The sequence below is a fragment of the Corapipo altera genome, unplaced genomic scaffold (assembly GCF_003945725.1).
Source record: "Corapipo altera isolate COAL_440 unplaced genomic scaffold, ASM394572v1 1, whole genome shotgun sequence".
Lineage (NCBI taxonomy): Eukaryota > Metazoa > Chordata > Aves > Passeriformes > Pipridae > Corapipo > Corapipo altera.
The window spans coordinates 15,113,345-15,136,636 of NW_020884873.1; the positions used below are offsets into that span (position 1 = coordinate 15,113,345).

The window sequence follows — 23,292 nt, forward strand, 5'->3', positions numbered from 1 at the left end:
TTCTGTGTGTGGGGGAAAGGTCATCCTCATCAAAAACTTCTTCCAAAGTCTTGTCTCCTATACAGCAGATAACAGCAGAAGTCTTAGAGCAGGTTGAGGGACTCTTCTCTTGTGAAGTCTAAAATTCTGACACTGCTGAAGCTGTCCCAAACCTGTGCGTGTCAGATGATGACAGGAACGAGGAAAGTCTCTGCATTTCCCCCATTTCCAAATGTAAATGACTATTTCCCACCAGCATTTAGGTCCCAGCCGCAGCCAAAGAGTGCTTCCTTCTGCAGACCAGAAACACGGCAGGTGGAGACTTCTCCCTCACGTCCTTCCGTCTCACAGGCACCAAGCACCAGACCCAGGGAAGTAACTCTGTCTGCGTGTTCCTGATTAATTGCATGATATCAGTTTCTAACCGCTTTCCTTATCACTAATTGCCTTTTCCGTGATTGGTAGGATAAGCTATGCACCAACATACAGACACGGAAATGCATTATTTTTACCACAGTTTAAAAAAAACCCCAAAAATGAAAACAAAAACCAAAACAAAACAAAAAAAAAAAGCACAATCTTTGGAACAAAAGAATTAAAGGCAGAAATTTAAAGGAAAAAAAATACATATTCAAAGAACATAGTGAGGTATAAAAAAGTATTTTCTCTTTTGTTTTTTTGTTTTTCCTCCTCAACTTGCTATAGAGTTCCTCTACTAGTAAATATTGCAATAGCCAGGCCTCATGACTTGGGGGGGCTGTCCCACTTGCAGGGGGCTCACGTCACTTCAGTAGGGGGCAAATCGGCTGTAGCCACCTCGGTATAAACTCGCCTGTAGAAATGAAATGGGAGAAGAAAAGGTTGTTAGGAGAACTGTGAAGTGATACCTAGGACAGCACCCAAATGCTTTTGGAAGGACCAATGGACCTGTCCTGGCACTGGCCCACCACCATCAGCACCTCTAAGAAGCAAGAGAGAACTCCGTCTGCAAATCCAAAGACGTGGCTCAGGAGAACATGCTCATGGCCAGCCAAGCTGGAGGTGAAGTTTGGCAAGTCTTAGTGGAAGGGAGCTCAGTACCAGAGAGGAGATTCACGAGTCTTAATCTCAAGCTACATTTTTAGGTTGCCTTTATAGATAGATAGCAGACACCAAGACTTCTAGGATGCTCTTTACCTCACCTTAGGGTGATATGATGACCAGGTACCCTAGAATCACCTGCTTTTCCCTCACTGACCCTAAAGAGAATCCACATGATGAGCTGAGGCTGAAACAGAGGTGCTACACTGCAGTTATCTATTTTTAGGTGTCTTCTTCTCTGAACACATTTGTATTCCAGCTTCTGCAACAACTTAGCTACTGCGCTGGCTAGCAGATGGGCAAGCGTGTGTTTTCACCAAGCTGCTCCACTCGTCTCTGATGCCAGCATACCTCATTCCTACCCTTGCGTAACTACTGCTGGCAGGCAGGACACCGCATCCTTCCACTAGTGGAAGAGGGAACCAAGTGAAGCAGCTTTGCTGCAAGATGTCACAAGAACAACTTATTCCCTTGCTTCCTACAACTGAAATGGCACAAAAGGGCGTCTTGAATCTCAAACTATTGCCGATTTTTGCTCTCTATATCACTTTGATACAGTTCTACTGATTCACCAGCAGAGTTCTGGCTCCTGGCACTTCTGGTCAGTTTCAATTTTTGTTTTTCATTGTACTAGCTGATGTGCAAGACCAAGTAATAACTGGCCTCCTACAACCTGGTTCCTTTCCTAGTGCACACACACATATGAATGCAGAACAACTGGGAACCCAGCACTGCAGCTAAGGACCTCCTCTCTCAACACAAAAGTCTTTCTGGGTGAAGTTTCATTGCCTTGTACCCAGTGAACAGCTGTTCCCCACGCTGGAAATGAGAAACAGCACAAGAAAGAAAATCCCACTTACCACAGCGCCAACTCCGTAGCTAGCGGCAGGGGCAAGGGCATGGTAAGGATCTGCTGTGTACACCCTGCCATAACTGAAGAGAGGGAGAAAAGATATAAAAAGAAAAAAAAAAAAAGTCACTCGGGAGGGGCAGAGAAATAGCTGTCTGACCACAGGTAATGGAAGAAGCAGCATGCCCTTCCACACACATGTATGCACACATGCACACACAGGCACGCAGGCAGCCTCTCTGTGAAGAGAACCAATGGGCATGTTGCCATGCATCGGTATGAGATGGGCAAGAGAACGGCCTGCATGGAGGGATATGGTAGAAGCCATGAGCTTGACCTGTAGGGAAGAGGTCATCGCCTTTGAAATGACAGCTAGTATATCCCTTACCTCACGTGATGCAATTTGGGAGGAGAGTGACTGCTGGTGCTAGCGCTACTGGCATGGTAACAGCTGCTACATGGAAAGCAGTGAGGGATTCTCCATAATGAAAAGAGAGCATAAACTTTAATGGTCTCGCATTTGCTAGGATTAAAACACGACCTCACTGCACAGGAGATGAAAAATCTTAAGGCAAGCACTCTGATGATGACAATCCTTTGTATCTATTCAGAGCTGCATGTTACAGCATCCTAGAGCACTGCATGAGCTGAGTCATTTTTACTTTATGGATGGGGAAAGAAACGCACCCAGTGATTAAGCAACCTGCCCAGAGTCACAGAGCAAGAAAAGCCAGATCTCTGACTCTGAGGCTGTAACCGCACTGCCTCCTTTGTGCAGAGAATCACAAGGATAGGGAAGAGGCTAGGATTTGTGCCAGCTCACATACACCGGAGTGCAATACCGTCTGGGAGTAGAGACAAACCGTGCATTCAAGTCTTTCATGTTGGGTTGTCCATGCATGTGTGCGCATGCGAGTGCAAGAAAGACCAAAAAATGGGGGAAAGAAGTAGAAGTTCTGTAATGGATCGATGCTCCTTGAATCCCTGAGCACAGCAAGCTAACCCCCATGGACACCTGTCCCTTACATACCCATCGCTGTAAGCTGCTGCAGCGGCTGCAGCGGCCGTGGCTGCTGTTGCAGTAGCAGGCTGTGCATATCTGTAGGCTGCGTATCCACCCTGCAGGAGAGAAGAGAACTGACTTTACAGATACCTGTCCACCCACGCAGAGCATAAAAAAAAGAAAATTAAATAAAAGTCACACACATCACAAGGAGAGGAAGTATTTCAAACTGCATCAGCTCCCATGTCTTGTCTATCACAAGCATCACCCATTAACTCATGTATATTCCTTTCCTTAGAGGGACCAGGGAGGCTCTTCCACTACTCTGTTTAGCAGAAAAAATATACTGAAGAAGACTAAGCATGGTTATAACCCTGCAGAAAATGCAATTTGGCATGGAGGAACTGAAAACCAGAATAGACCTGAAATCTTCCATGTAACGTAATTTTAATGGTCCCTTCCTCTTAAGCTGGAGAAATTAGAGGTGGACACTTTCTGTGAAGTGTGTATTTTAGAAAGGGGACCATTATGAGAAATTCCTGCATTTATTTATTATTATTTTTTACCTCTCTTTTTTTAAGCCTAGAATTTAATTTAGTCCACATGTGCAAAAGTACCAATAGCCAGAGAAGCCAAAGAGTAGTCAGGAAAAGACGGTCAGAGAAGACAGTCTCTAGTGGGTTCAGGGCTGTCAACAAGCAAACTGACAAGGAAGCCAATCAGACTGTTCTACCTTCCCCTCCATATGAAAAGGACACAGGTCAAGGGAAATTATTCCAGAGTAGTCTGTACTGCTGCTGCTTTTCTGCCCGTGCGACACACTGTAGCAAAGGGGTTTACATTGAGCAGAGGTAGTTACTAAAAATGTGCTTACAGCTGTGTTGGCAAAACATGAATCCTGACTCAGAGAAAGACCTGTGAGTCTTCTGGAACTCCCACAAGGAGCTCCTGGGGCAGAGCAAGGCTTGGCCCAGGCTCTGCACACCCTGCAGTACTGAAGGGTCAAGGCCAGCCACCTTTCAGACCAGGGGCAAAGGTGGCACAGCAGGAAGCAAAGGGGACTCTGAAGCCGTGGTTAGGTCTTTCCTTACTGGACACTTCTGAACACATTTTTGTTAATTTACAGGGGAAGGGGGAATGGTAAATGAACCATGGCTTTGACTTGCTTGAAACACAATGAGCTATTAAAAAAAAAAAATCAGAAAATTCCAGATTGTTTCTGGCCTTTTCTTTTCTTTTTTAATTCCAAATGACATTTCAGGGTTTGAAGGAGCAGAAGGCAGAGTTATGGTCTTCACCTCCAGAATCAGCTCAACATACCTCTACCACTTATTTATCCTTTGCACATATGTAACTAAGAGTACAAGATCAGCTCTACCACAGAACTGTGTTTGCTCAGCAGTGCTCAGTTTGGGGCTAGGTAGTTTTTAAATTAGAAGTTATGATTTTAAACTTATTTTGGTTGCTTTTGTGGGGCCTGTGTTAGTCCCATGAAGGCTAACATGCTATCGAAAACGTTTGCAGACCCTTTCCTACTCCAGAGGAGAGGGACCTGCAGCCTCTTCAATTTTCTAGTTAACAGAAGAAAAAGCAACCCATATCTACACCTGTGAAACATCACCACGTGACCTGGAAGAGGTGTCACGTTGCAGTTTTGCCCTTTTAATCTCACCTGGCTGTTTCAAACTCTGCATTGTGGATTGATGGTTTGGGGATCCTTAGCTTGGTTTTGCCATGGTATCACTGCACCATTATTTCCACCACCAAAACATGATGGAGGCAACCGCAATGAGGCGCAGCCTTAATCCAAACCAAACCTTCAGCAATCTCACCAAATTAAAACAAGACTTTATATCATTGTTATTGAGTTATTCCCTTAGGTTTATCAGCTTCCTGAACCCTTGATCTGTTACTTGGGCACAGCTAAGAGGCACTTTCTCCTGGCACCACCCTCTGCAGGGCAGCTGACTTCAGCATGCACCCTGATTCCCACCCTGCCCCACACTTGCCAGTCACATTTCTGATCAGAAGCCACTTCAAATGTGCCTGGCACATACTCTGAACATGACAGCAAGATGCAGTTTGAAACCAAAAAGGCTTATCATGTAATTATCTTTTAACTCATGTCTCTCATAAAGGAAAACGAAACAAAAACAAATCAAAACAAAACAAAACAAAACAAAAAGAAGAAGAAGAAAAGAAGGGTTGGAATCGGGGGGGGAATGGTGTAACATTTATTAATCAAAATTAAAAACTAAGCATGCTGACATCTGGAGCTAGAACAACCAGCAAAGTCACCACGTTCAGACTCATATTGGCTAGTTCTATCCATCCCAGCATTCTCTTGGGACAGCAGTTCGCCCTAGGCTCTACCACAAGCTCAGTGAAGTACACAGCCTCAAGTACTAGAGCGTGCAGCCACAACAACCTGCTATTACGGAAACAGTCAGTCACCACTGGAGTTAACATTCCAACCTTAACAACTCCCGCAGCCTCCCACCCTCGCCCCCCAAAATGGCTCCCACCCTAGCCCTGTCCCACACCACAATGTTAATAATTATAACAAGCAATAACCCATCTGTTATATCAGAGAAGGGAACAGAGACTCCACTGAGAGATTTAGAGCGGGATGTTAACATTTCTTCAGTCAACTGCACAACAAACAAAAAGAAAAAAAAAAAACAGGAGAAATAATTCATTGGAGAAATGAAGTTAAGAAATAGCTGACGTGTACTGCTTTTTAACCATGCACTGATGCAAAATTGAAGCTACTGGTTATTTAAAAAAGGAAAAAAACCAAAAAAATCTCAGGATAGAGGTACACACGTACAGGCAGACCTGCTCAGTTCAAAGCGATCTGCAAAATCTACTTATGTGTACTTCAAATAAAACCAAAAATGGGGATTATAATGGCCATGGTGCATTCCTGTCATAGGAGCAATGAGTGGGGACAGCTGGGAGATTTCTGATACAGGGATGTATTTAGCATGACCAGCAGGTCCAAATACACCAAAACAGGGTGAAGGAAAGAGGAGGAACTATTGCAACTATTATTCATTATTTCATAAATCCTTTCACCAAGCTCTGGGACCTGTACAGAGCAAAGCAGGCACTGTACAGGTTGCCTCATCCAGCTGATGCTCCTGTTCTCCATAACCCAGTGCCCACCTACATAATTCCATAAATGCATCTAAAGCCCTGCTCAGTTTGTCCAATGCACCAGATATTTTCTCCCGCTCTTCCTGTTCACACAGAACTTTTAACTGATATGCAGAGCTCATCCGTAACCTCAGCTGCACAGTCCTAAAACTCCTAGTGATTTCTGGTGTCACTCGCTTCAGTGACACTCCAGTACTATAGTAAATATAAACGATAACAGAGTAGAGCATCTGCAATAAAGAGGAACAATCACGTTTCCCAATTAAATAAATAATTATTTAAAAAAAAAAAAAAAGGTCCTTGCTAACTTCCCCACTTTCCTCCAGCGCCACACAGCCAAACTGCAACAGAAGACACCACTGAGTGACAGAGTGCCTGAAACCCAGGACAGCCATGCAAACTCCCACTCCAATCTATTTGATTCCACAGGGACAGGTTACCCACCTAGGTTCAGTTTTTTAAAATCTTTAGCCTCATCTCAAAAGAGATGAATCTGTCTGAGCTTCTTGCAAAGATGTTAAGTCAGAGACCTTTCCATCACTGGGACAGTTTAATCACTGCCTCCACAAGGAAACAGGAACTAATGAGAAGGCTTATGCATTTTTACTGGGCAGTAACAACCAAAAGGACTGTGTAAATCAAGATTATACAGACTTTTGGATTGTCCGGGGAACATGTGAGAGAGGAACACAAGCCTAGATGTTGCTTATATTAATTCAAAGTTCTCTTTCTCTGGCTATCTGGCCAGTGTTGCTGGGACTATGCTGAACCCTTTCCCCATGTAGTACTTGAGCCTTCAGACCTCACTGCCTGTATTAGTCAGGTATTCACAAAAGCCCAAATTCAAAATGACTCTTCTGCAATGTTATTGTCCTTGGCTCATCAACAAAGCAATTTTTTTTTTAATTCCTTCTTTAATGTTAGATGACAGCTTTTTCAGTACTGTCTTATATTCTCTGAAATAATACAAACGTGGAGGAACAACATACACAGGAAGCTGCAATCCCAACTAAAGCAGCATTCCAATTACTGAGCATGTTAATGTAAATAAATGAGCACAATGGAATTCAGCTCAAAATAAGTCCATCTTCTCTTCCACTCTTCAGGTCCATATTAGGTGATCAATCCAAAGAGAGCTGGAGGAAATCCAACACTACAGCTTACTATGCCAGTGTATCCTATGGTATAAGCCTCCCTTTTTTTTTTTTTCCCCCTTCCTGCCTTAGACAGGCACACAAAAAGTATGTTGCTGGCCCTCTTTACTTCAAAGAGCCTTAATACCCCTAAGGCACAAGCACACATGTAACCCTGGAGAAATGTGTAACTCATGGTACCAGTTAGATACGTTCGACCACCTGCCAAGTTTAGGCGGTGAGCCCAATTTTAGGATCTTCTATTTGTCATCTCTCAAATGTGTCTTCTCCACCCCCAAACTGCCATATAACAGAATTTAAGAAGTAGAAAGGGCTAGAACCCCTTCTGGTATTTCTGTATTAGAAGGGTGGCATATGTGCACCAGGAATGAGCATGAATGAATTAAAAGAGGTGACAGGACAACGGTGTCCATTGCAGCAGGTGCTTCTAACATGGTAATGGGATAAGCATGACCTTGTTAACCCTTCCACTGAATTTATGTTTTGTTGGTTTTTTTTAGTTTTTGTTGTTTTGGTTTGGTTTTTTTTATTTTGAATGAAATGCCACTCAGTATGAAATCTGGACACACGCCACCCTGCTACAGCGGGGGCTTGGATCACACGTGAGTCTGCGCTGCCCTAAAAAAGCCTCTGTTCCCATCTCTAATGTGGTGCTGGAATGGTTAGTATAATTCAGTTTGTTCCACTGCAATCCACAATCTGATTGGTTGGCAGGTCACACTGGCACTCCTACCTGAGGTATTTTAGCGCTAATGATTGGTTCCTGTAAGACTATTCTATAACAGAACACAGGAAGAGCAGTTCAAAAAAACACAGCTGTGGAAAGAAACAATCATACAAACAGCCCGCAGCGGGGCTCACCAGCCTTTTCTTTCCAGTGGATGCAAGCACGCTTTTCACAGGCAGGAGCGGTCTTCGCATGGGTGGGTTTGTTTGGGTTTCCCCCCCACCACCCAGATTGACCCCATTGTAGAAGAAAGATAACCTTTCTTATGATCCGAAATGAAGCCCTCTGCATCCTGGGGCAGGTTGTTTTATCAATTCAGGTGTCTTGCCAGAGTGGGACGCATCCAACAACAGATGGAATGCCTTCTTCATAGAAGAAATGGCTAGCAGGATGGTTGCCCCAGGAAAGAAAAAAGGAGTGAGGAAAAGGAGGAGGAGGAAAATGAGAAATTGGTGCGTAGCATATATGCAGAAAAAGCAGCCCAAACTTGGGACACTTCCCTTTCATCTTGTCTATGACTAACCACTCCCTGCCAGTTTAGCTCCTTTTTCTACCCTTCCTTCACACAACCCTATGGGCTCAGACGTCCTAAGAGAACCTCAGTTTAACTTCCCCCAGTCCTAACTGAAGTATCCTCTGCCATCCCTTCCAGAATCTGGACAAGTCTATCACACCAACCAGAGGGATGGAAGCACTGCAGTGAAAAGCACGACAAATCAGTGGGGCACAGGGACACTGCAATCATTCCACCTGTGACAAAGAAATTGTTTGGAAAGGCAATTTCAAGTTTGGATTATGATAACTTTTTCCTGAGCTCCACTGGAGGGCTTTGAGCAGCAATAACAGAGGAAAAAGCACCATCATCTACCTTGATGGAGTTCCCTCTTCTATCAGCCTGCTTTCTGACAGAGAGACCATAGCCACAAACAGCAGTCATCAGAAGTCCACCTAATGGTTCTAACCTGACTTGGGGGCTTGCTTTTGTGTTATGTGATGGTAGTGCACTGCAGCACCAAGTCACTATGGGTATTCTTCATTACTGAAGTCTCTGTCCTTAAAACATGTTAAGCCTCTCTCCCCACCTGCAACAGAAGCTCTGAAGGAGCTTTCTCAAAAGAAGCAGGGAGTAACCCTGGCCAGTCTTTCCTTTCAATGTGGCAGACTCTTATACGCCACACTGAGGGAAGAGGCACTAAGCATCAATCATTTTCTTGGTTACTTGCTGTAGCAAAGTCAGTGGTGGGTAAAACTAGTGTTTTAGGCGTGAAGCAGGAAAACCCAGAATCTTCTGTTGTCCTTGACACAGTTTTATAAAGAAACACTTGACTAGGCAGATCAATTTTTAAAGGACTGCACACACAACAGTATATGTAAGAATGAAGAAATGCACCCAGTATCTCTGTGCTCAGAGAGCACATCTTCCAACTAGTGTACCCGGGCTGGGAAAAGCACCTCTACAAGACTTGATCCTCTACATAAGCCAACAAAATCCAAAAGCTAGTTCCATCTATTATCCTGAGTCTAACCCCAGGATCCTCTTTATAAATGTCAGGAATAGCACCTTCAAAGGAATGGGAATGTGAAATTCATGCTGACAACTGTGCCACTACCCAGTACAAAACTTCCCCAGCTCCAAAGAGCTATGACCTACAATATCACAAAAGGAAACTCCACTAGAGCTAGGCAGGCCACAAGTTGCAATGGCAGTAGTGAACCTGAACATATTTGCTTTGAAAGGCATATTCCTGCTCTGCAACAGCTCTCCCCCTCCCACTTTTCTCACTGGTCAGTTCAAATACCTCCATCTGCAACCCACCTAGGTAAACAGAGATGCCTTGGAGATTTGCAATACAGACTGACTGGGTAGGACAAAGACAATGACAGGACAAAGTCTCCCATGGTATTACACCTAATTCCCAGACAGGAGGAGGCTGCTGACTCTTGTAACCGAACATCTCAACATATTTGTACTCTACAATTCCCCAAAGATATGAGAGAATCTGGCCTATTTAGGTACCATTTCTACTAGCAAAATCAGATGTCAGTTTTCACTCTAGCATCTCAGTCTCCATTTTTAATCAGTCCCAGTGTCTTCCCCAAAGGGAAAATCTCCACATCCCAGTGGCACATGAACATTTTTAAACATACAGCTTGCTCAGTTTAGTGTGGGCTGCACAAATCAAACCTGAAAGGGCCCCAAGAGGGAAGAGAAAGGGGAGGGTGAAGGGGGAGAAGGAAAGGGAAGGTCTGAGGCTAAACCAGTCCTGTTATTTTTATATTCAAATTATGAGAGAAGTGTTGAGAGAAATTTTAATTTGCTAGTCGTCTCTCAGGCTGATTAGTACCAGTGTGCGTGTGGGGGACAGGACACCCAGTGAACTGACCCTGGCAATGATCAGGAAACCCAAAGGCTTAGGTCTTGCACCCAGGGGCAAGCGCAGTGACAGAGAAGCATGCTTGCATTCCTAAATATATAAATATATATATCCACAAGGAAGAAGAAAATTAAAGTAAATGATATTTAAAAAAACAAACCAAACCAAACAAACAAACCAAAAGAAAAAGAAAACAAAACAAAAAAAGGCTGGCTTGTCAGGGGTTGGGGACGAGAAGGCTCTGGTGTGTGTACTTACATAGAGGTCAGCACCGTAAAATCCGTCCTGGTAAACCACACTGCAGAAAATCCACACAAAAACAAAAAAACAAAAAAACAAAAAACAAAAGAACAGAAAACACATTCCGGTTATTGAGGACGGCAGCATGCACATGCGTTTTACACAGGCAGGTGATGTATGAATCCACAACCTGGGCTTTTGGCAGGAGCAAATCAGCAAGAGAATGTGTGTGCGCACGCACGCTAGACGGCTCCAAGTCATCTTCCATGGCATGCAAAGGGGAAGGGGCGGGCAGAGGGGGAGACAGTATGCGAAGGAGAGAGGGAGGGGAACCACCATCTTGTACAATAAATATAGACTCAAAAAGATCTGATGTCCTGAAGAAGAGAAACAAGGGTTTAGAAACCTCCACTCTTGGTTATTTTCCTGGAATGATTTTAGTTACCCCCTAAACACGTGGAAACATTGGCTTCCTGAAGTGGGTTTGTGAAATTGAGGAGCCCCTCAGAAGGCATCCCACGGGGGCTGGAATCACCTATGTCAGGAAGTGTGGTTCAGAGACTTGTGCCTGATTACATATTTCAGGCTTCACAGGGCTGCATGACTTTGTTTCTGACATCCATACATCACCTGCTTTTACCCTGCACATTAGACATGCGATAAGATTTGGCTGATCACACAAGCATGCAAAGTATTATTATTCAGCATCTTAAAGAACCGATGCAACACCTCAGGAAAACAAGTCAATCAATTCTGATCAAAGTAAACACAGAGAAATGTAATTGAAAAGAAAAAACCAAAAATACCCACAATGCATTGCTTTCACAAGCAGAGATAATGAGCTAAAAAGGTTAGGTGACTGGTCCAAGGTCCGAGAATTGAAAGGTGCAGTGGGAGTCCCTGGTAGTAACAACCTATTCCGTAGCAGAAAGGAGCAACTGGAAGGGTTTCCATGGGATGGTGCTTTTTCTGCTTTAAGCCATAGTTTTCTTTCTCTCAGAACTTCAAGCAGGAAAACTGTTTAACAGAGCCTGGGGTTCCCAAAGAGCTGCTCTTACCAGAGCATTCACTAGCTTAAGACTATGCAGCTCGCTCTGGGGACAGGGGTTGGGGAAGGATGAGGAAGGAAGAGAGGGTATGCCCCCCACCCAATTTGAGTTCAGCGTGTGCTTCACATACTGAGGAATTTCCTCCTGCTTCGTCCTCTCAATAGCTCCGCACAAACTTGCTCAAGGCTTTAAAAAGCATTAGCCCCACCATCTGTGATGTTCATGGATCTGATGTGCATGACTTACCCATAGCATTAAGGAAAAAGAAGGTATGGAACACTAGCTATTCTTTTGACTATTATTTTTTACTTATCAGATGAAATGTGAAATGCTGCCAAGAGCCTGCCACCCTCAGACACCCACCTATTGTAAGGCACACACACGCAAAAAAAGCCCAGCAGATCTTGCCAAAATTCTGCATGCTATTACTAAAAAATAAAATAAAATTAAAAAAAAATCTTGCCATGTTAGCTACTGCTTGAATAATTTAGTCTTGCTGTCTTCCCCAGGAAAAGTACACTCCATTCCCAATGGACAAAGTTACTGTAGTCTCCAAGAGCGCTGGGAGCAGGTATGAAGATAGAGACCCTTGTTAGAGGAAGAGGGGAGCCACTTCAGCAGGGAGAAGCAGGCCATAAGATCATGTTTGTTGAAGCTAAATTTTTACAACCACATAACAAAGAATTTGGCTCCTGGGGCAGTGACTTACATTGCTGGGTTCTCTATCTAGGACCAGGAGTGTTTTAGCAGTGATACTCCACCTGCTCCTGCAGGAAAGGCAAACGCATGACAGAGGAAGTGACTTGGTTTATGAACAGGTTAGCAGTTTTAACAGTTATTCCGAACACAATCAGTTGGATGAATATAAGCATTACCACATTGGATCAGGCCACTATTTCTGTCAGCAAGAAATGCTAGCATCAGCTCTCCAGAGAAAACTGCAAGGAACGCTAATAACAGGTAAGAGTAAGACTTCCTGGATCAAAATAACCAAGCACACGTGCATCCTCCATCTCTCCTTTAGTTAGGACTTGACTGACATCAACTCGCAGGGTTGAAATTTAGCAAGGTTTATTTATATGCTAGAATATCCATATTTGTTGCTTCTTAATGCTCGTAAAAACCTGAGAGAATTCCATCATTTGAGAACCACAGAGGCCATTCTGGTAATGTAGCCTGACCAGAAACATAAAGCAGTCCAGCAGCCCATCAAATCTGTGTCATCTGCAAAAAACACACTAACTGAGCTAAAACACATCCACGGGAAAAAGAATTATGCTGGTTTTGTAAAGCAGCCAGCATATCATCTAGGTGTACCAACAGTTGACTGTGCTGTAAAAAGAACCAAAAAACCACTCCAAATCCCCAAAGCTCCCTGCTGCCTTGTACCTAGTCTTTTATCTGCTGCGGCTTTGAACCTGTGAATCCTCTATATATTTACACTCCTAGACTAAATTACTCTTTACTAAGGCAAGTCCACTCTTCATATAGGTACTTAATGACCACGAACAAGTCAAAGACTAACCTACAGAGTTTGAGAAATAAAATTTATCAAGCTTATTTAGCTTCCAGAGTTTTACAGTAGGCAAGTTTTTTCCCCACTATCTAAATTCTTACAGCTTTTGGTCTGAAGTGTAATTTGTCAGCATTCTCATTTAAAAAGCGTGGCTGCTACAAATCAAGGCAATATTCCAGTACAGTTTTTACTCATGCTATATATCAGAGGTCTCCTTATTTCTACTGAGTGGTATCTCAGTTATAAACTGAAGGTGGCAATTGTATTCGAAGTCAGGCTCAGGTGACTATCTAACACCATCTCCAAGAGTCTAAGCAACTGCTTTCTGAGGTATGGATAGCCTTCCCTGGATAAACATCCATGTCCGTACATAAGTATGGAAATTCCAATTACACATTGGTAAATCTTAGTTTGAGTTCTTGAAATAAATATTAAACCATTAAGAGCTATGATTTCTTGCACCTTCCTCTGGTCTAGCACTTGACACTGTCAAAACTTACTCTAACCTGAATGGTCCTCAGGTCTGATCCAGTATGGCAATACCAACGAGCTTTTATTAATCTATATTCTGTATTTTTTAAATTCTGCTAAGCTCTCAAATGCAGTGATACCATTAAGTTTTGTAATTTAAACACCACTGAGGTTTGTGAAAACCAATTCCTTCCACCAGGTTTGAGTTAACCTGCAGCTTACTTTACCGTCATCTTCCACATTACTCACTATGTCTTGGTCACTCATGTGTTGCTGACTGATCTTGTAGTGTCATCTTTCCACTGGCCAAGAAGAAACTAACTGATGCAGGGCAAGGTGTCAGGAACATGTGCCTGTCCCTGACCCCATGGAGGTCAACAGTGGTCCTGACCACATGGAGCAGTGGCTGTCCAGGTTACTGCAACATGGAATTGAATAGTACATTTTGTATGATTCCACTAGGAAACAAATTTGGTCTACAAAATATCTTTTGGAGACTCAGACTATGATGACAAAAAACATCAGCAGTTAATTACACCTCAGTGCTTGGACTAGGGACAGTCCTGGGCCATCTGTGAACCTGCCTTGCTTACTGCTGCCCTTGTCAATGTTTACTACATAGTGTCCTGCCCATGAAGACATGGAATCAGTCAGCACAGTCAAAAAAACTCGATGTAATGTAAGTAAATACAGACATGAGACAGTATTTGGGATGGCTAATAAATGGAGCCTGGTCCATATTCCAAATGGAAATAAACCTTTTACAGGGACTCAGGCTGGATTTATATCAAAGACAAGCCCTCCCAGTGCCCCACTCATGACAGTCTCTTGCTAGGAAAGCTTAGCCATTACTCCCAGGGATGAAGAGCACATTTCCTCTCCCTGGTGCAAATAATTCATATTCTGCTAGACGGCAGCACTTAGCTCAGCTTTGCTTCTCTGTTAAGCTGTGGAGTACTTCCTAATAAAACTTGACTGGGTCATTTTTAGAGCAACAGACAAGTTGCAGGTCAGAGGTTATGGTTAGAGGATAACATGAACTAGAAGTGGTAGAAGAAAGAGGTGGATCTGAAAACCCAGAAGAAACACTGTTCAGAAGACCAACATTCAGGCAGGAGGTTTCATTTAAAGTCTTCTGGCAAATTAAATACATTGTCTAGCTTTGCTCTCCGGCAAATCTGGCAGATACATGACCACTGCAGCTTGCTTCCTTGAGCTCCACTTTAAACATCAGATGGGACTCTAAAAAGAAAGGGCCACAGAAGCTCTCACCACTTAATCTGCTATAGAAGGTACCGTAAGTTTATCAGGCCAGCTCCCTGCACTGATGTGTGTGGATTCCACCTTCCTTTTTAATAAAAGACCTGTGATTTATTTTCTTCCCTTTTGGGCCTAGTCTAAAGAAAAAAAAAAAGGGTCAGTCCACTTCTCTGTCTCGGAGGATTCATTCCTACTCCTGTTCTTTCTGAGAACATTGCCTGGAAAATATGGCAAGTAAAACTCCAGAGACAATATGAATAAAGTATCCTCAAAATCAGAAACAAACAAAAAAAAAGACAGTTTGGAAGGGATTTGCTGATTTATCTGTCATTCCATCACATTTACACAAACCAACAAAAACCCCAAACAAAACTCACATACGGACCTAGTTCCCTGTACTTTTAAACAGCGGAATATTCTTTTGTAACAGCATCTATTCCACTGCATTACTAGTGAAAAGTCTGAGGGCAAAGAATGCTAAGGCCATGCATTCGCTGCTGCTTCATTGCACTTTTATTTTCCCTACATCCCAAACACTCCCAGCTTTAAATTAATGGACTTGATTAATCTTTGTTTTAAACCTTTTTAAACCGTCTCCAACAAAGAAAGCAAATCCATTGTGGGTAACTGGCTCTTCTGTGTCCTACTGCCAGATGGTGAGGCATGAAGGTAATGGATAATATTCCTCAATCCAGGATATGAAAACGCAAATGGAGTGCAAAGAGCAGAACCTTTTCAGGAATTTTAGATCTCTTTGTGTCCTTCTCAGCAGCACTATAACATTTGGGTCAATGGATGACAAACGCCCCATAGACAAATTGAGAAATTATGAGAAGGAATTCATCAGCGCTTGAAGCTGTCACAAGTACTGAAAATTGTTTCAATCAAGAACTCAACACAGAAAAATTTAGATTTGCCCCCACTGGATTCCATCATGTGCAGAATGCTCTGGCACTAGCAATATCTTGACTCTCACCATCCAGACAATTTTAGGTTTTTTTTGTTAACTGATTAGCTATTTGACACAGTTGTGCAGAGCACTCTGCTCTTGTGACCTGTGCTTACCCTGGGTAGGCAGGGATGGCCGTGGGAGGTACCGCCCGGACTGCCCCATACACTGTCCTTCCTCGGCCCCTCAGATGGGCGCCCCGAAATGCGGCTGCTGTGGTGGCTGCAGTTGGATAGGGGAAGCCTGGAACTGTAAAGACAGACAAAGTGGAAGGTGAAAAGGATCTGAGGTCTTTCCCAGAGAACAACCACCTGCTTCAAACAAAGTGACACAATAGCTCCACAGCAGTGGGACGTTTTGCATCAATCCTGCAGAGGGACATGCTTATAACCCAGCAAGCATCCCATACAGACTTCCTTCTACACCATGGCCCTCTGGGGGGAGAAGGGTTGCAGAGAGGTTTGGCATGCAAGAGGTTAATGTTTTGGCATGCCTTACCCACCCCAAACAGGGTTCCAATCCCCCCACCTTCTGACACTGCCATGCAGTCTGGTTAGAGTCTGAGAAGCGCGGGGAGTTACTATCAATACAGCACGCGGTTCTTCCAAAACTGCAGAGGCTCTTTAAAATAATTGGTCAAGAGGCCCTTAAAGTCAACCAACTTACATCAGTCTCTTCCCTCCTTTCCCCTCCCACTCTTTGCCACCCAATCCTCTGTATGTTCATTTTAAAGCCTGAAAGACAAGATAGCCCATATAACAGCAGCAGAAATTTCCCATAAAGTGCCAGTTTACTGAGAGCCCAACTTCATTTAACAAGTGTGACCAATAACCAGCACCACATATAGTGATGCCTATATTATTATGCTTTAAACTGGAGTAAACTGGCTCGTGATGAAATGATGTAAAACCTCACAGGCATCTGCAAACACGTAATAATCAGATACCGAGAGGGAACGAGTCCCAGGGCACAAACCAAAGCCAACCCAACGTGCGTCCAGGTACATGCCACTAGGGGCCCTGCAGACTCGCGGTTTAGCAGCTTGTATAATATGTACTTTAGGGATTTGTCTGTTTGGTTTCTTCGATTTCTAAAGCGGGGAGGGGGGCAAGGGAATGGCCTATTGCTCACACACACCCTCCCCTTGTTCTGCAGCTTCCTCGTTGTTCAGAAAGACACATTCAGTAGTACAGCAACACACTGCAGATGAACAAGTTACAGCAACTGCACAGTATACTTTGGTTCAAGGTGAACTCATTCCCAGCGAGACCCATCCTTTCAAGTATATATTATACAGACTGGAGAGAAGAAGGGTAACAGGTCATTGTTAACTCAAGCACAGTAACAATACAGGGGTCAACAGGGGTTACTTACTGATTAAAGGAATGTAAGTGTTAATACCCCCCCTTCCTGAGAGGGGCACTGCGGCGTCATTGCCGAGCGAGACATCTGCTTGAAAGCTGGACGCTATTTTAATTTTAAAAAGAATAAAAAAAGAAAAAAAACAAAACAAAACCATAAAAAGGTTATAAAGAAACAGCAGATTAAGAACATAAACAAACACCACTGCAGTTAAATGGCAGAAGTGGAAGTGTCTACTTAAGCTCTACCTGCATATAACTCAGGGCCGTACACCGCTCCAACCACAGGACTCAACTTCCAACCTGAAACAACAAAGACTGCAGTGAATGCCAAAATCTACACCAAGAGAAGGAACGGGCAGCATGGGTAGGGGGAACGGTCTCTTGCATGCGGCCCCAGCTTCACATGCATAGCTCTTTCCATTTTCTGCTTCGCCTCAATCCCCCTTGGTGTAGATGGAGGCCAACTGCCTTTTTCTAATGTCAAGTTCTAGGTACAGGTCGCTGTATCAGAGGGAACAGCAAAACATCAGCTGATCCGCAGCACGGCAGAGGCACTGCTGAGGGAATGCCAACTGCCTTATACGCATATTCGCCGTGAGCACCATGCGACCTGGCATTCCCTGCTGAACCTTGCTGCCAACTCCTCCCTCCTTTACCAGGAACACCACAGATCCAAGCCCTCTCTAAAGCCACTGGCCCAGACTGTCATCTCAGGCAAGTCAACCTATAGCCTTGAATTCTCAAAACACCCTTCTGTCTTGTTTCCTAGAGAACTGCTGAAAAATAAGTGTCTGAATTTCCTCATTAACTGCATTACACAACTATAGTTCATAAAGCCAATTTGCATTCTGTCCATCTCACATTTTCTTCTCTCTGTTATTTTAGTATTTCCTGTCTTCTTTGTGCTGCTTTTCAGGTGAAAGCCTTCACAGAGAATTGATTTTAATATAATCTGGATAATTGGCAAGAACTGCAAATCATCAACATAACATGATTCCCTACAAGAGAATAGGGTTAAAATCTATGGGTACGAGGAGGAACATATTTCCAGTCAGATCTAGAAACCTATCTGTCCTTTTTCCTCTCCATCTCTCCAATAGGGGAGAAGAAGGGGTGTAAAGCTAACAACATATTCTGGTTAGCTTCCACAAAGCATTCCTTTCAGGAAAGACCTCAGCTATTCAGCTCGGAATCACACAGGCTTTATTATTTAAATAAATCCATACCCTTCCTCTGTCTTGGAGCCCTGGTGCACTTACTGAACTTTAACACCTCAAACCATTCCAGAAATCCAACTTTGTGAACTGCAGCCCATCAACACCACCCCTTCATCTGCTGGCAGGTTATCAGTGAGAGATGCAGTGCAAGCTCCCTCTATAAGAACAGACAGGCTTCTGCTGCACTGCCCACCTTGATGGCAAAATACTCCAGTGGCTGCAACAAGTGGATTGGGAATCAGCGCTCAAACTTACTAACAGTTGTACACCCACTTGTCAGTATGCCCTAAGCCTGGCCTAATACTAAATACCCTTGCATAGCTTTGAAGCTGGCTTTAACTGCTGGCTGCAAAAGCAAAATATTCTTGCCTCTTATCAATTTCACAAGTACGTCAAGTTTTGTTACCAGTCACATGTACGACACTTTATGCCCTTGTTTTCAGGACAATATAGCACGGTTGCATTGCCTTTTGCTACAAAATCCTTTCAGGTACTGAGACTCAGAATCCCAGCCCTTTTGCCTGGCTCTGTTTCCCCAGCTCTGCACTCAAAATAAGATTTATTTGCCAGGAGCCACTCAACAAGTCAGCAGCAGAGGCACATATAAAATTTTTATCTTCTGACTTCACAGTCTTATGTTATAATCAAAAAAGGTTCTCACACTAGCAACAAACTACCTGTACGCAGTTTCCTGCCTTGCTGAAGCTGTTTGGGAACATTTTCAGTCCGAAAAGGACTTTCCTGCCTGTTTCAGGACAAAGACTCAGATTCAAAATCTTTATCAAAGCAGCATTCATTTCTGCTGGGAGAATGACTTTTTATGCTATATATGCCTATGCAATAAAATTACTGTACAGAGAACCACCAAGATATCCCGATGAAACAGGATTCTTCATTATCCAAACAACTTGGTCTTTCTCTGTTTAGGTTCGCTAGAAAATTACTGAACACAAGCAAAATCCGTAACAAAAAGAGAGCACACAAGCAGTGCAAAGCCTCTGTTTTCCTGGTTGCTTGGGGACAGCTGTAGTTTTACAGACAGAACCTAAACTGAGATATAGCTAATTACGCATCTTAAGTTATGCTTCTGCATTCATATTTAGGTATCTATGTGATGGCAATGAGACACAGGAGCACTGCATATCCCACTGTACAGCATCAGCTTGCAGTAGTAGGGCAGGCAACTCATCACTCCTTGGCATCTTTACTCAGCTTGGCCATGTTGGGCATATCCCTACTTCTCTTTGTCTCCACTTCTCCATCTGGAAAATGGTATTTCTCCACAAAAACTTTCAGGTTATACTGAAGAATAAATTAGGGTTTGTGGGGTTTTGTTGGTTTCTTTTGGTCCTGAGGAGAGGTCGTGACTTTTCCCTTTCATCTTTCTTCAAACGTTTCAGCTCATCAATAGTACAAACAGTCTCTCTTACCATTTGCGTAAGGTGTGACCATCTTCTTATTGGTCATCACTCGTGCAGTGGCGTTGTTAACCTGAAAGTAAGAAAGGGGAGGGGGAGGAGAGGGAAGGAAGCATAGGACGTTAGGGAAAATGGTGGAAAACTCAGATACCACACATACACACACACGCACACACACACTATACTTCTCTGAGCAAAAAAAATTAATTTTACATTAATGCAATCTTTAAATTACTTTTAACAGTTGCCATTTAATTATAAAAGTTACAGCTAAATGTGGCATTTTAAAATTATGCATTAAATAAAAGGCCAACGAGAGTAAAGTGCAGATTCTCCACCGCCCTGCCATCCTTCGGCACAGGATTATTTACAGCTCAGTGATCCAAAGGGCAAAACTTGATGTTTTGTCCAGGTTCTGTTCAAGAGGCAGCAATAATTTCTGCAGACCAGGGCAGGGGAGCTGAACCAGGTGACACACAAACCGACCTGTTTCTCAAGCTCACTGCTGGAATTGGGGGCCAGCAGGTCTCTGGCAGGCATGCTTTTGGATAGAAAAAGGTAGCTTGGAGTCCATCCGCTTTAGATTTGAACTCCCAAGGCTTGAAGAAGTCTCTGGAACACCACCAACTGTTTGGACGGTCTATATTCACTGATTTCTTCCCCAAAATTTTAAAATCTTTTTCCAGATTATTTTTTCCCTGTCACATATCTCATAGAGCAAAAAGAAGAAATACATAGCAGCAGACCTGGGTCTTTTTTTGGTTTTATTGTGCCCTCCACCCTCTTTGCAGAGCTCTGTATAGTTCCAAGCAGTTTGATTGCTCAAGCAAGTGGGGTGTTACCACAGAGATGGTGCTGATAAAGAAAAGATGGACTAGTTTGGAAGCCAAGTTACTGCAGCCCTGTGTCAGACAGCCTCAAAGTTCCTGCAAGGAGGGTGAAGTCTTTATGTATCATCAATAATTTACCAAAACCCATGCCAAATGCGAATTGAGGTCAGGGTGAAGAAGAAAAAAAGTGGATATAAAAATAAAAGCTGCCTCGGGCCCTTGAGACATATGGATGGCGAGTGTACACAGGGTGGGGAGTCGGGAGCTACATTTTACTCTTGTTTCAGCCCCAAAACAATAGAAACATTACACATTTAAAAAGAGAGAATGGGAAACAACAATGATGAGACTGAGAGCATGCAGTTAAACACACACAGATAAAAAAAAAGAAAAAAAAAACACCACAATTGATTCAGAGGGTGGGGAGGGGAGGAGTGAGGGGATAAGGTCTCACAAACAATCATTTAGATGGAGCGAGTGCCTGAAATCAGCTGCTACAGCAAAGTGCAACACAAGCACTTAAAGGAAAAATTGCCAGAACCGATCAGAAACCACCAGTCAGCAAAGAGACCAACAGCTGCATTTAACTTAGTAAAGAAATAAACTCGGGAGGGGGGAAGAAACAAAAAGAGAGAAAACAAACAGTAACAGCTACAAACAGGTCTCAGATAGAAAGAGCAGCAGAAAGAAGGGGCAGGAGAGAGAGAAGAGGAAATGGGTGCATTAATAAAAACCAGCCAAACTGGAGTTCAGTAACTCTGAGTAAGATGTGCAAGGGGAAATCACCATGAAGTCAGTAATCAAACAGCTCAGACTGCTACAAAACAATATGTACATCCAAAGTCCAGGCGGCATTACTCAACAGCATTGAAAATAAAAGGGGGAGAAGGGGGAAGGAGGTGGGTGGGGACAACAAGTCAAATCACATTTCGTAGTGTTAATGTGAGATGGCAGATGGATTTTTTCTTTCTTAATTTTTTTTTTGTAATTTTAAGAAAAATTTAAAAAAAAAAAGAAAAAAGCTTCTTCTCTAGCACTTTTGTTTCACTTACCGCCAACTCGTACCATCGCCAGCATTGTGTATAGTTACCATGGAAAGAGTGAGTCAAGTGAAGGGCCCTAAACGCTAAACCATCGGAAAGGGAAATAAAAAAAACAAAACAAAAAAAAAAGCAAAATATGCAGACATCTTACTCAAAAACGGTGGCTTTTTCTGTTTCAATATTCTTACTTTTTGGTTTTTTTGTTGGTTTTTTTTGTTGTTGTTGTTGTGTTTTTTGGTTTTTTTTCAAGAAAGAGGGAGAGACGGATGATGCCAGTTAGCCTTCAACACAGTGGAACACCAAACCGGTCAATACCAGGCATGCCCAACATCTGGCCACGTTGGCCAGTCACACATTAACCCTTCCCTCCCCTGCGGCGAGAGCTAGAAGCTTTAAGGATTAGCTTTCACCGAGCCTACTTTTGACCATGGGCAGGTCAAGAAACCAGCAATGTGTATAACACAGCCCACTTGGGGCTTCTGCCCCCATGTCTCCCAAACCCTCCCCACCACAGGCATCATCTCACACTTGCATGGAGGAGAACTGGCCTCAGAGGAAAGAGAGGATACTGACTGGCCCCCTGCTTTCTTTTTTGGACACAGAGTTAGAAGTTGGACAGTACTCTTTCAGTTAGTTTTGTTCAGGCCTGGTAACAGGAAATCGGAGCCTCGCAAACTGAAGCAAAGGAAAAATCAAGACAGCAGAAGGGCAAAAATTTGGAGTGGGTGGGAATAAAACATAATAAAAGAAGAAAGAAAAGAAAAAAATACCCAAAACAACAATAAAAATATTCTGTAAAGGGTGTAAACTTCTATACATTTCAGTGCAGGGAGGTGAAGGACACAGACACAAACACACACGCACACACGAGACTGGGATCCAAATGTGAAATAAGTGAGGCAAGACACAAAAAGAAATCAAAAGAATAAATATAAAGAAGAAATTGAATTACTGAAGACATGCACCTCGATTTTACGGCCCTCTACCACGGTGCCGTGTAATTTCTCCCTGGCCCTGTCTGCATCAGCACTATTCTCGAAAGTTACGAACCCGAATCCCTGCATGCAGCGGGAGAAGGGGGGAAAACATGCACATCGTTATATATTGAAATACTGATCTCTAGGTAAATAGAGAAAAAATATCACAGTATGAAATCAACATCAGCACAACTGAGCAATAACCTCCTAGAGTCACATTGTTGGTTCATGCATGTTTCATAAATGAAAGAAATTAAATTCAATAAAAAAAGGAACCGTAATCATAATAAGAATAATAAGAGTAATTAAAAAAAAAAAGAAAACATAAAAGCAATTGAGGCCAGACCAAAAAAGAAGTACAAAGTTACTCGAGACAATTTTTCATTTTGTTTTGTTTGGGTTTTTTTTGTTTAAAAACACTAAACCCTGCTCCAACATAGGCAAGCTGGTCAAGCCCAAGCAGGGCTTCTCTCCCCTCTGCATGAACACATGCTTTGCAGGACCCCCACCCACCCCAACACAGTACAGGACATTGAGCAGCACTTTGTTCTCTTGAGAAACTGCTACAAGAGCAAGCAGCAATCTGAGTTCATGCCTGGCACCGGGAAGTCTGCGAAGCTTTGGGCAAATC

The 23,292-nt window shown here is 43.2% G+C and overlaps 1 protein-coding gene across 7 annotated transcripts in view; it reads right to left on the bottom strand.

The window, feature by feature from the left end:
- Window positions 1-620: 620 nt before the first annotated feature.
- RBFOX2 (RNA binding fox-1 homolog 2) overlaps window positions 621-23,292 on the bottom strand; it is a 109,321-nt gene continuing 86,649 nt past the window's right edge. For 4 of the 7 annotated variants that reach the window (XM_027666644.1, XM_027666615.1, XM_027666604.1 and 1 more), the window contains exons 5-13: window positions 22,650-22,742; window positions 19,824-19,884; window positions 17,423-17,476; window positions 17,187-17,279; window positions 15,929-16,061; window positions 7,959-8,001; window positions 2,940-3,028; window positions 1,920-1,992; window positions 621-811 (exon numbers count right to left, since the gene is read on the bottom strand). In XM_027666644.1, the coding sequence (XP_027522445.1) occupies window positions 767-811; window positions 1,920-1,992; window positions 2,940-3,028; window positions 7,959-8,001; window positions 15,929-16,061; window positions 17,187-17,279; window positions 17,423-17,476; window positions 19,824-19,884; window positions 22,650-22,742 (684 nt within the window). In that variant the 3' untranslated portion in view covers window positions 621-766. The other 3 variants (XR_003531517.1, XR_003531515.1, XM_027666635.1) reach the window with 3 other exon arrangements.